The 12377-nt window shown below is 34.2% G+C and overlaps 2 protein-coding genes across 2 annotated transcripts; both read right to left on the bottom strand.

Moving 5' to 3' along the window:
* Window positions 1-258: 258 nt before the first annotated feature.
* LOC128995400 (uncharacterized) lies at window positions 259-5745 on the bottom strand. The gene is made up of 2 exons (XM_054420408.1): window positions 5669-5745; window positions 259-966 (listed from the first exon to the last, which is right to left on the bottom strand). The coding sequence occupies exons 1-2, from the start codon at window positions 5684-5686 to the stop codon at window positions 301-303; spliced, it is 684 nt and encodes a 227-aa protein (XP_054276383.1). The 5' UTR covers window positions 5687-5745; the 3' UTR covers window positions 259-300.
* Window positions 5746-9493: 3748 nt separating this feature from the next.
* On the bottom strand, window positions 9494-11065 carry LOC128995600 (uncharacterized protein K02A2.6-like). The gene has a single exon (XM_054420617.1). It carries the CDS (start codon window positions 11063-11065, stop codon window positions 9494-9496), a length of 1572 nt encoding a protein of 523 aa, XP_054276592.1.
* Between the last annotated feature and the right edge of the window lie 1312 nt (window positions 11066-12377).

Raw genomic sequence — 12377 nt, 5'->3', positions numbered from 1 at the left:
GATGATAGTTATAATTATATATATATGCAATCATGTTGTATCATATGCATGAGTAACCGATGTATGGTTTCTTTTTATTCAGCCTTGCAAGTGTAATAAGCCTATCTTATTTTTACAAACTACTTGACATTTTTAGATTTTAATATTTGCATTTAGTTAAAATTTTACGTTGGTTTGGATTATCATCTCCTTGCTAATCCTAGTCATATACGTATTTGGGATTGATTGCAACAAAATTAAACTCGAGTTATTCAGTTGTATCCATTATAATTTAAGGACAACATGTATAAGTACACTGTCTCAATGTTTGTCTACCTCTTTTAACTCGTTCACTTTTCCAGATATGATGCCATCCAAGAACTTCTGAGCTCCCGTGGCAGTCAAGACTGCCTGGCCGAGAGGAGTTTTAAAAAACAAAAAGGCCCCTCGAGTTGTTGGATGGGCTAGGGCTCCAGCTTGAATGAGCACTTGACCTTCTTTACTATTTAAAAACTTAATCAGGTTTTCGACAGTAATGGTTTCAGAAACTGCTCCAACTACTTTCTCGCCTGTGTCTTTTATACCTGAAGCTAGTTTCTCGCCTTGTTCTTTTATATCTGAAGCTAGTTTCTCGCCTGTATTTTTTACATCTGAAGCTATGTTCTCGCCTTGTTCTTTTATATCTGAAGCAAATTTCTCTCCTCTATCCTTAAGACTGGACGCGGTTGCACTTCCTATGTCCACGGCACTAGAGAGAGACGAAACGCATTTTCCAATCGTACATCCAGCATTATCCAACGCATTAACTAAAGCCTTTTTTAGAGCAGGATTTTTATCCAATTCGGCTAACAATGCTCCATCTTTGACGTTGGGAAACTTGTCTAAAGCAGCTTTAGAGAATGTTGTAGCGGCATTCTTCAAATTCGTCAATCCCCATCCTGCACCGTGGGAACAATGGATCATCAACACGAACAGTGCCACCCGAACCTGAAAAATATAGGGGGAGTCCATCAGAGTAAGAACCGTTATAAGTTAAACATGATAACAAAAACAGCCAACATTAACATTTAAGTACATCTATTAACTTACAAGACCTTGACCTGGGACTGATTTACTTTACTTTCCCCCCTGGTAAGAGCTAGAGTTATTGGCACTACTATAGTTATTGGCACCTTTTTTTTCAAAGACTCGTACATCTAAATGCAAAAGTTGGTGGAAGAGGGAAGTTAGTTGCTGAGATGCCCACATGAGTTCTCTGTACTTCAGTGTGTGTTTGGTTATTTCAGAGGCCATGCTACCCTGCACAGAATTTTTTTTTCAAATGCTTAGCCGATTTTTATTGATTCTTCACATTTCCTTAAGAATCTGACAAGGACTTAAATACCTGTTTATTGTTTCCTATTAAAACTGAACGTTAAAAATTACGTTTTCATTATTTCATTAGTATTAGGAAGGACTCATTTGTCTATTCCCGCCACCCATTTACCCATATACTTAAAATTACCTAATATATGAGGATGCCAACAACTGTGTCTAAAATATGCAGTGATTTAGTTATTGGCACTACCTTGGCACTGCCAATAACTGTGGTAACTGGCATGCCAATAACTGTGGTAACTGGCATGCCAATAACTATGGTAAATACACTAATGCCGATTGGCACTGGTAATTATTGTGGTTATTGGCATGCCAATGACTGTAGTCACTGGTAACAGGTGACACTGCCAGTAACAGCATTTACTGTCATGGAAGTCTTAAAGTTATCGTTACATGGTTACACGATTATATGCTATAAAAAATCATTTATTTAGGCCAATATACTTAATTTATATATATAAAGATACAAAGCTTTACATAACTAATTTTTACAATATTAAAAAAAGGGTAAACCAAAAACCGATCCATCATATTATGTTTAAAACCATTAAAATTCCGTCGAAAAGCACCAATCAGAATCAAATACGTAACAAAGACAATAAAAAAATGGGCTTACAAAAGGTAAAATGTGAACGTTGTAATGAAATATTTCACAGGAAATATTTTGATGGCATTGATTACGACGAACCAATACCAATTAATATGTATAAAGACGGTATTAAGTTCGGTAAAGGTGTTGCCAAAGAACTAAACTGAAACTAAGCCTACCATGAGCAATTTTAAGGATTTTAATTTTACTTACTGTATAATTTTAATTTTTTTTTCTATATACTATGATATGATTAGGCATACATCACGTAAGACAACAAAGACCACCTTAGGACGCTTAAAATGTAATATTTTTAGACTTTTTTATAGGTGCCAATAACTGTGCCAAGATGTGACAATAGCTATGGTTGATGGTGCCAATAACTATGGTTTTTGTATCTTTTAACATTTTCATTTTTTAATAAACTTAAGTAATGATATATATATTTTCTTTATACATCCCAGTATTCTCAGTACATTCTGCTACATGATTAAAAAAACGTAGATATTAAAACAGTATTGCAAAGGAGCTGTGGTAGATTTCTCCGAAGCTTACCGTTAAGGTGCCAATAACTGTAGCATTTACCTTACCATAGTATAGCATAATGGGGATTATTGTTTTCGTCAACATTTTTGATTTTGCGTTTTGAGTGGATATATCAGTTTTGGGTGCCCCTAAACCTTTTAATTTTTTTTAAATGGTGATTTTTCCCATGAAAATCATAAACTATTGGAAAATTGGATTTAAAAACTAGGTGTGAAATGCAGTTGTCTGCTTATAATATTGAGTGGAGCTAGCATATAATCCTACTAATATTATAAATGAGAAAGTTTGGATGTATGGATATATGGATGTATGGATGTATGTTTGTGACAAGTGAACGCGAAAAATACTGGTCGGATTGGGCTGAAATTTGGCATGATGATAGCTCACATTCCCGATTAACATATAGGCATATTCTTATTTCAAAAATCCTTTCGGGCTCCGCCCCAGTGGCTCTGGAGTTTCCCATGTTAACCTTATGAGAAATGAAATTATTGAATCTTAACAGCTGTTTCAATTAAACAAGTTGGTTCTGTTCTGTGATGTTCAATAGCATTAAAGTTACAAAAAATTACCAACAGGGTGCAGTACTATTATTTCTTTTACATTTATGACAACAGCTAATTTGCAACCAAAAGGTGAGTGAGCGTAGCGAACGAACTTCAACCTGGAGGCGAGTTAGCGTAGCGAACGAGCTAACCTGAAGGCAAGTGAGCGCAGCGAACGAGCTCCAACCTAAAGGTGAGTGAGAGTAGCGAACGAGCTCCAACCTAAAGGTGAGTGAGCGTAGCGAACAAACTTCAACCAGGACGTGATTGAGCCATGCGAACGAGATAATCTTGAAAATTGAGAAGTTAAACGGGGCAAAGCCCGCGGGTTACAGCTAGTATAACATAATTTACAATTACTTTTGAACTGTCATTTTGACAGAAAATGGAGTTCTACCATTTTGTTCAGAATTTTAAGGGCTACAACATACTAAATTTTTATCAAAATTGTATTTATCAAATCAGATTTTTCCGTTATTTTATGGGGTTTTATGGGAAAATCACCATTAAAAATCAAAATTTCATAAAAATAAACATAGATATATCCACTCAAACTTGAACATATTAACGAAAACAATACTTTCTCCATATACTATAGGGGGAGAAAGTAAATCTATTCCAATTTTAACTACTTCTCGTTTATGGAACGTAGCCTTATTGTCAATTCCTACACAAATTTCATTAATGTAAATATGCCATCAAGAAATAAAATTTTTGTTTGTAAATTAATTGTCTATTTAGCAGATTGGTTAGACTTAATAGTAATAATTGACTTCAAATATTGGTATTTAATTAAAAGTGAATAGATACACATAAATCAAGCATATCTTTCATATTATACGGGTATATGCCTAATACAATATCGTTCACCACTTTTATTTCTTCCAAAGGAGCTAAATGTTTTTAATAGGCCTAAGTTTTCATCACCCTAGTCTGCATATACAAATGGGTGAGGTTCATTTGTTCGAGTTTTCAGTTTTCCGAGTTTGTTATAAATTACAAAATATTAGAGAAATCAGTTGTCCGAGTTTCATTTGTCCGAGGTTTGATATATAACTAATAATATTTAGATAAATCCACTGTCCGAGTTTTTATTTGTCCGAGGATGGTTTAAATAATAATAATATTTGGTTAACTCAACTGTCCGAGCATTCATTTGTCCGAGATTTAATTATAAAAATATCGAAATATCTAGTGTCCGAGTTTTCAACTGTCCGAGTAGCGTCAACATCAAAAGTGACACCGGGCGCCGAGAATAGCATCCGAGGCGCCTGTCTATCCTTAAGATACATTTAATAAATAAATTGCAGCTATAATCAGGAAATTGTTATTAATTTTTCTTCCTTATCCTTCAGCGTATAGGCTATATAATATTTTGCTAAATTATAATAGTCTAAGTTCTAATATAGTGCTAAGTCATTATTAGCTATGCTAAGTAACTATTAAAAAAAATAGTTATACAATTAAAAAACCCTTTTTTTATTACAAAACTTTTTTATTAGCATTAATTTATAATTTTTAATTTAATATTTTCTTTCTTTATTTATTTAGAAACAAATCAAAAAGTCTGGACTAAAACTACGACGGGTTACTTAACTAGTTACCATAAATGTCTCGTGTTCGTGTTTGTGTCGTTCTTAAATGTATATTTATTTTCTTGTTAAACAATGTGACGCTCTTCGTATGAAGAAAGAAATCAGTCCTTGTACAAGGTATCCAGATCAAATCCCTCCGTGACGTTAACTTTTTGTCAAATATTTTACTTAGAACTCCATTACTTCTTAAGTGTACATCTTTTGTTAGAATTTGAGGCATTTATAATTTTATTTTATAAACAGGACTATTTTTTTATTCATTAGTAAACCTTCATTCGATTTTTATCTTATATCTTTTTTATATTATCAGCACGTTTGGTTGGTTGTGATAGGTGATTACAGTTTAGTTTTATAATTACAAATTGTAAAATTAGACTTATGATAAAATATATTTTTGTAATATAACAATAATATAATTAATGTTATAATTTTTCTTAAGTCGACGTGAGGGACTCTCGCACAATGCCCGACTTCTTCGCAGAAGAGGTACATCGACTCCTGACCAGGCGCCTGAGACGCTAGTTTTGATGTTGACGTACTTGGACAGTTGAAAACTCGGACAATTGATATTTCGAGATTTTTTTCATAATTTAAAACCTCGGACAGTTGATTTAACCAAATATTATTATTATTTAAACCATCCTCGGACAAATAAAAACTCGGACAAATGAAAACTCGGACAACTAATTTCTCTAATATTTTGTAATTTTTCAAACTCGAACAACTGAAAACTGGGACCAATGATGTGATCCCATACAAATGTTTATCAAAATAAGTGGTACAATTGTCTTTGTAGTGATATGAAACCATTTGAAACGGCAAGTTTGAAGAACCAAATTTTCTCTTATGCATCCTCATCCTGTTGCAAAACACGGGTATAGTGGTTAATTTAAATAGTACTCAAATGTTAGTGTTTAATTTAATTTGGATCCCTTTATTACTCGCATCAAGAGGGCTAACTTTTTACTAAGCTACAAAAAAATATATAAATTTAACATATCCGTACACTTTCTAAGATACAGCAAACACATACTTACAATCGAATAGCCTTCCATGTTGATAAAGGGTTGAAAAAAATACTTTCACAAAATAAAATGAAACATGTAGAGCTCGGTCTGTGGTGAAATGCGTCAGTTTCACTACAACAGCTGGCATTTAATTGATTGGCAATGACTATGAAACTTCGATCACATAAATCACCATTACTTATTGGCAGGTTTACGTAGGTTGGTTACTGCGTGGATAGTTTTTTCCAACTGTTTTATAACTGAACTTTGGCTTACCAGTGCTTGGAAATTATGGATATAAAATATACAGTGTGCACATTTTACAAAGGAGTCAAAATAGTAGGGATGGCTAAAAAATTACGACCGTATTTCCAGTGAGATCTTGCACAAACTTTTATTGTAAATATTATAACTACATATTATTTATAACTTGGAGTTCAAAAAACAGTTGTTAAAGACAATTCTCATTGGGATTTTACCATTTACTATATAAACACTGGTATTTATATAGTCAAAGCTTTTAATATAATTAAGTGTGTCTGTGGAATTCAAATTATATACAGGGTGGCTGAAAAGTAACTTACGCCCCCCCCTTAACTTTTCAGCTATTTGAGATATTTTAAATCTGTTTGTGGCAACCTTCTTAGATATGTGGGGCTACAGTAATTATGGTTATTTTTGAAAATTTTGCCCTGTGGGGGTAGATGGTAGCTCAACATTTTCAAATGACAAGTATAGTCGACTTTTGTATCATTTGACAGGTCTTGACGAAATATAAAAATTGACATAAAGAAACCCAAAATCGGCCCACTAATAACAAAATGGTGCCCTAAAACGTTTCAAATCCAAATAACCATGAGGGTGGCAAAATAATTAACTTGCACCCCCTTTAACTTTTTAACTATTTAAGATATTTGAAATCGGTTTGCAGCAACTTGTTTGGATATGATGGGCTACAATAATTATTGTCTGTTTTGAAAATTTTCCCCTTGGGGAGGTGTAGGTGGTATCCCGAAGTTTTCAAATATCAAGTATAGTCGAGTTTGGTATCAGTTTGCAGGTCTTGACGAAACATAACAATTAACATAAAGGAAATAGAAATAATCGGACCATTAATAACAAAATGGCAGTTCAAAATTACTTTTAATAACCATTGTCTTAATCATTTTTAGCTGCCTTTTTGTTATTAATGGTCCGATTTCTATTTTATTTATGTTAATTCTTATGTTTTGCAAGACCTGTAAAATGATACCAAACTCGGCTATACTTGCTATTTAAAAATTTTGAGCTACCCCCTACCCCCGCTACCCCTAAAGGCAAAATCTTCAATACTGACCATAATTATTGCATCCCTTCATACCCAAACAAGTTGCCACAAACTGATTTCAAATAGCTCAAATAGTTAAAAAGTTAAAGGGGGTGCAAGTTTATTTTCAGTCACCCTCATGGTTATATGGGGTTGAAACGTTTTATGGCGCTATTTTGTTATTAGTGGTCAGATTTTGGTTTTCTTTATGTACATTTTTTTATGTTTCGTCAAGACCTGTAAAATGATACCAAAATTCACTATACTTGTCATTTAAAAATGTTGAGCTACTCCCTACCCCCACTACCCCTAAGAGCAAAATTTTCAAAATTGACCATAATTATTGTAGCCTCTCATTCTTAAAAAGGTTGCCACAAACAGATTTCAAATATTTCACAAATCGTTGAAAAGTTAAGGGGGGGGGGGGGTGTAAGTTACTTGTTCATTTATTAAAACTATTTTAATTAAATAATCAATTCCAAACAAGATAGTGTTTATTCTAAGAAATCATAACATAATATATTTAACAACTAGAGATCAGCTGGTTATAGCAATACCAACATCTCCCTCTTTAACTTTTGAATGGACGAATAAATCTTCTATTGCGTCTGAATAGTCTTCCTTCAATTGATACAAGGTAAGTTCTCAACCCATCTAGTGACACTATTACGCCAGGCGTCCATGGTTCTGCTTTCATGTCTGGTGTTAAATATGTAAGAAATTAGTAAATTCAGAATAAAGCACAATCATAAAAGTCTATTTTAATACAAAATCTAAACAAAACAATCCATTGTAAATAAAGTGTTTTTAACATGTGATTTCATACATTAAGCAATATTAATTATAAACATATGATGTTAGACAGTTAATATCTATCAATCCTCCCCCTTTAATCGGCAAGGTAGCATCTGGTTGACATGTCTTCTCCAGTTGCAGCCATCATCCATTCGCAAAACATACATCACTTTTCCTTCTTTAGCTGTTACTCTTCCAAAACTCCACTTTTTCCCTTTTTGGTTGTAGCATAAAGCTTGAACCCTTTCTCCAATGTTAAAATTGCGATGTCTTTTATTTGAAGTTTCATTCTCATTTGCTGTTTCTAGTTTGTTTGTTTCCAGCATGAAGTCAAGACGAGTTCTTATATTTCGACCAAACATAAGGGAGTACGCATCTTTACCCGTTGAGTTTACAGACTTTCGTAGTTGCGTTAGAAACATTGGTAGTTTTTTACTTGTGTCTCCTCCCTCACTTTTCATTGCACTTAAGCCCTTCTTTATCGTCTGAACAAATCTTTCTGCTTGCCCATTTGACGAAGGGTTAAATGGAGCACACGTCTTGTGGATGACTCTGTTTAACTTTAAGAAACTTTTGAAAGTAAATGATGTGAATTGTGGTCCATTGTCAGATACTAGTACGGGAGGAATACCAAAAGTCGAAAACAAATTCCGAAGTGTCTTTATGCACCATTCCGAGGTTGTTATCTTTGTTGGAATAACTTCAACCCATTTAGAAAATGAATCAACAATAATGAAAAAGTATTGATTTCCAGCGTATGGTCCAGCAAAATCGATGTGAATTCTCTGCCATGGCTGTTCAGCACTTTCCCAAGGGTGTAGAGTCACTGAGCTTGGTCGATTCTGTTTTTGACAACACTCTTTGCATGTTTTTGCCAAATTCTCTATGTCTTTATCTATGCCCTCCCAGTAACAATAACTTCTAGCTAACCCCTTCATCTTTACAATGCCTAAATGTCCAATGTGAAGTTCCTGTAGGACTTTACTCTGCAAACTAGTGGGAATAACTATTCTGTTTCCTTTAAACAAGCAATCATTCTGTAGAGTAAATTCATGATCATGTAAACCAATTCTTTTGATACTCTTTCCTTCTTTAAGTAATTTAATAATTTCTTTTGTAGTGCTGTCGTTGTAAGACTCTCTTGCAATCTCTTCTTTAGTGACTGGCATTGTTTCCAACTGACTTAATTGAAACACAGCATTATCATCCATGAAATCATCAGGTGTACTCTCAACTGGAAATCGGGAAAGGAAATCAGCATTCGAATGGTCTTGTGTTCTGCGAAATTCAACAGTGTAGTTAAATCCTGAAAGGAAGTGTGCATAGTTAAAGATTCTTGTAGCGGTCATTGTCGGTAAAGTTCTATGTGGATCGAAAATAGATACTAAAGGCTTGTGATCTGTAATCAGTACAAACTTACGACCATAACAGTAAGATAAGAATCTTTTCAATCCCCAGTATATTGCAGTTGCTTCCTTATCTATTTGGCTGTATTTTTGTTCACTCCTTGTCAATGTTCGGGAGGCAAAAGCTATTGGTCTTTCACTGCCATCTTTCATTCGATGTGATAGGACAGCCCCAAGTCCTACTGGAGAAGCATCGAAAATAAGCAAGAACCAAGGGTAGCGAAGGATCAAAATGAGCTAATGTCCGTTCATTTGCAATTTCTTCTTTCACTTTCTTGAAGCTTTGTTCACAAGGTGATGTCCACTTAAATGGTTTGTTCTTCTTTAGCAAATTGTTCAAAGGATAAACTATATCAGAAAAGCATGTAGTTTATTGGTCTTTTGGTCTAGTTGGTCTATTGGTCTTTCACTGCCATCTTTCATTCGATGTGATAGGACAGCCCCAAGTCCTACTGGAGAAGCATCTGTAGCAAGAACCAAGGGTAGCGAAGGATCAAAATGAGCTAATGTCCGTTCATTTGCAATTTCTTCTTTCACTTTCTTGAAGCTTTGTTCACAAGGTGATGTCCACTTAAATGGTTTGTTCTTCTTTAGCAAATTGTTCAAAGGATAAACTATATCAGAAAAGCATGAAATAAACTTACTGTAGTAAGTCACCAAACCCAGGAATGATCGTAGTTCATTGATGTTCGAAGGTCGTTTTGCATTAGTTATTGCTTCAACTTTTTCAGTACTCTTGTGTAAACCATTGTTATCAATCACGTGTCCCAAATATTTTATGCTCTTCTGGAAGAATTTGCATTTCTCTCTGTTCAATCGTAGATTCTTGCTACGTAACACATTCAGTACTTGTTTTAATCTTTGTAAAGTTTCATCAAACGTAGATCCTTGTACGAGTATGTCGTCAAAGAAACACTGTACTCCATCCAGACCTTGTAATGTTGAGTCCATGAATCTTTGCCAGAGAGATGGAGCGACCTTCACTCCAAACATAAGGCGATTTACCTTAAAAAGTCCTTTGTGTGTGCTTAAGGTTTGCATTTTAGCACTTTCATCGTCCATTACCATATGTAAGTACGCATTACTTATGTCAAGTGTACAAAAGTATTTCCCTCCACTCATGTTTGAGAAAATGTCTTCTATTCTTGGTATGGGATAGTTTACCTCTTCAATTACTTTATTGAGTGTAACCTTGTAGTCGGCACATAATCTCACATTGCCATTTGGTTTTATTACTGGAACCACAGGGGTTCCCCAAGCAGAGTTTTCTACCTTAGTAATGATGTGTTCACGTTCCAATCGTTCAATCTCCCTCTCGACCTTACATTTTATTGCGTACGGTACTTGTCTAGGCTTTATGTAAATAGGTATAGTGTTTTCCATCACCTGAAATTTAGCTTTGAAGTCAGGAATCTCTCCAATCTCTGTCTTGAAAATATCTTCATATTCTTCAAGTAAGGATGTCAGCTGAGATCCATTTGTTTCTTCAACTGCCCTCATGTCTGCCCAATCAAGTTTCACCTCTCTCATCCACTCTCGTCCAAATATAGCATCAACTTGGTGATCTATTACGTATAGCTTCCCAATGAATCTTTGTCCCTTGTAGTTGCATTTCACAAAAGCTACGCCACACGGTTTTATTATTTCTCCTGTGTATGTGCGTAGTTCAACTGCAGTTGATAGAAGCTTTTTGTTCGGAAAATTGTGTTGAAAGTCTTTTAGGGAAATGGAGCTCAATGATGCGCCTGTGTCTAATTCGAATAACATCTCCTTGCCATCCACTGATAATTTTGCATTGAATTTACCTCTGTCTTTTGAATTTGAAAGTAAATGTATGTTATGTAAGTCGTTTCCATCCTCTTCTTCAAAAGCTTCTTCTTCAGCATAGTGAACTGATTTTTGTAATTTACCTTTACTCATGCATACACGAGCAATATGACCAATTTTATTGCAAGAATGACATGTTTCTTCTTTGAATTTACATTTATTAGCCGTATGTGATTCATTACCACAACGATAACATTTTCCTCTTAAAGAATCAAAACTCAAGGTAGTTTTATCAAGTTTCGCAGTAGATTTCATGGAATACCTTGTACTTCTTACATCTTTATTTGTTGGTACTGGTACTTGCTGACTTTTGTATTTGATTTGATTCACATGTCTAGCAAAATGTTGCTCAGTAATCATTGCAATTTCTGTTTTTGATAGCTCTATTCCGGTTGCTGTCCTAACTCAGGAAATGTTCTCAATTCACGTTCTTGTAAGAGTCTTGTTCTTATTTCTGGGTCATTTAGTCCTCTGACAAACTGTAATCGCAAAAATATATCACAAACAGACTTTCCACATGCACAGTTGAACTCACAGTTTGTAGATAACCTTTTAAGGTCTGTTGAAAAATCTGTTACTGATTCTCCATTCTGTTGTTCTCTAAGTACAAATTTGTGTTGTAACGCTAGTGTACTTGCTTGAGGATCTAAGTACTGTTGTAATAAATGTACTAGTTCTTCGTATGTTTTGTTACTTGGATCATCTGGTGAGCAAATGTCGTATAGCTTTTGATGAATTAATGGTGTGAGAGCATGTAAGAAAGTCAATGTTTTCTGATTTTGGTCCTTTATGCATTTTAGTTCCATAAAAGTATCCAAACGTTTTGTAAAATTTCGGAAACTTTCCCTTTCATCGTAGGGCACAAAGTTTAGATTCGAGGTTGTCACATTTGTTGTAGTAGCATGCTGAATCTGATCATTTGAACAATCGACACCTGATGTATCAATTAGGTTTTGTAACATTACCTTGGTAGCAACTAGCAATTGTGGTATTTTCAAATTCTTGTCTGTAAGCGAGTTCATCTTCAATATCATCTTCATTAATCATTAATTCAATGTGGTCCTGTATTATACCAAATTTTGTGTGCAATTCATTTAAATGATGTAGTCTAACAGAAGCATCTGTAGACACTTTGTGCTCTTTCAATAGTTTTGTGATATTTGTAAGCTGAGCTTTCAATGATCTTCTGAGGTTTTTGTACTTGATTATCCTCTCATTCTTGTCTTTTATTTGTTCAATTGTTTCTATTATCCTCGTCGCCATTGTTAAATATGTAAGAAATTAGTAAATTCAGAATAAAGCACAATCATAAAAGTCTATTTTAATACAAAATCTAAACAAAACAATCCATTGTAAATAAAGTGTTTTTAACATGTGATTTCATACATTAAGCAATATTAATTAT

The sequence above is a fragment of the Macrosteles quadrilineatus genome, unplaced genomic scaffold, assembly GCF_028750875.1.
Source record: "Macrosteles quadrilineatus isolate MER2022 unplaced genomic scaffold, UCM_ALF_1.0 Scaffold_5__1_contigs__length_97177068, whole genome shotgun sequence".
Classification (NCBI taxonomy): Eukaryota; Metazoa; Arthropoda; class Insecta; order Hemiptera; family Cicadellidae; genus Macrosteles; species Macrosteles quadrilineatus.
This window is presented reverse-complemented; position numbering and strand designations above follow the sequence as displayed.